Raw genomic sequence first — 866 nt, forward strand, 5'->3', positions numbered from 1 at the left:
CTAGTAATTTAAAATCAACATAAGTTTATTTCTACTAATTATTTTTAAATAAAAGTTTTACAGTTAGAAATACCTTGTCGATACCTTCAAAATGAGACTAATATTGAATAATATTAATTGAAATATAAAATTTCAAGAACCAAGTAATTAAAAATAAAAATGCATTAGAAAATTAGATGAAAGATAAACATACTAATATTGAAATACATCGAAACCTTAATTAAAAAAATTACATCGCTTGATTTCAATGTCTATCCCACAAATGTTCAATCAATGCATTTTGAAGTGCAAAATGAGCTTCTTTGTTTTTCAACCTCTTATGTCGAGCAAGGAACCGTTGAAATCGTTCAGTTTCAGTTATCTCTATATTTTTAGCATACAGAATTGATTGTGGAGTTGAAATGATTACATCTTCTTGCTCGTCACGTTCATCTTCGACAATCATATTACGCATTATAATACAAGCAGTCATGATATCATGCAGAGTTCGTTTATCCCAAAAACGGGCTGGCCCTTTGATGATAGCAAATAGTGATTGGAGAACACCGAATGCCCGCGCCACATCTTTTCGACATGCTTCTTGCATCATTGCAAAATATTGTTTCTTTTTATCAACGAAATTGGAAATGGTTTGAACAAGTGTTGGCCATTTCGGATATATGCCATCGGCCAAATAATAACCGACATCATAATTTTTTCCTTGAATTGTGTAATGAGCTGGAGGAGCAATATCTTGTGATAGATTGTCGAACAAATTAGACGACTGCAATACATTAATATCGTTATTGGATCCTGGCAAGCCAAAGTATGCGTGCCATATTGAAAATCATATTTTATTATAATTTTATACCCTCATTATCTATTTT

General features: G+C 31.3%; 1 protein-coding gene across 1 annotated transcript; it reads right to left on the bottom strand.

Annotated features, from left to right (window-relative positions):
* LOC109834987 lies at nucleotides 245-586 on the bottom strand. Its single transcript, XM_020402990.1, has one exon. It carries the CDS (start codon nucleotides 584-586, stop codon nucleotides 245-247), a length of 342 nt encoding a protein of 113 aa, XP_020258579.1.

The sequence above is a fragment of the Asparagus officinalis genome, chromosome 3 (assembly GCF_001876935.1).
Source record: "Asparagus officinalis chromosome 3, Aspof.V1, whole genome shotgun sequence".
Classification (NCBI taxonomy): domain Eukaryota; kingdom Viridiplantae; phylum Streptophyta; class Magnoliopsida; order Asparagales; family Asparagaceae; genus Asparagus; species Asparagus officinalis.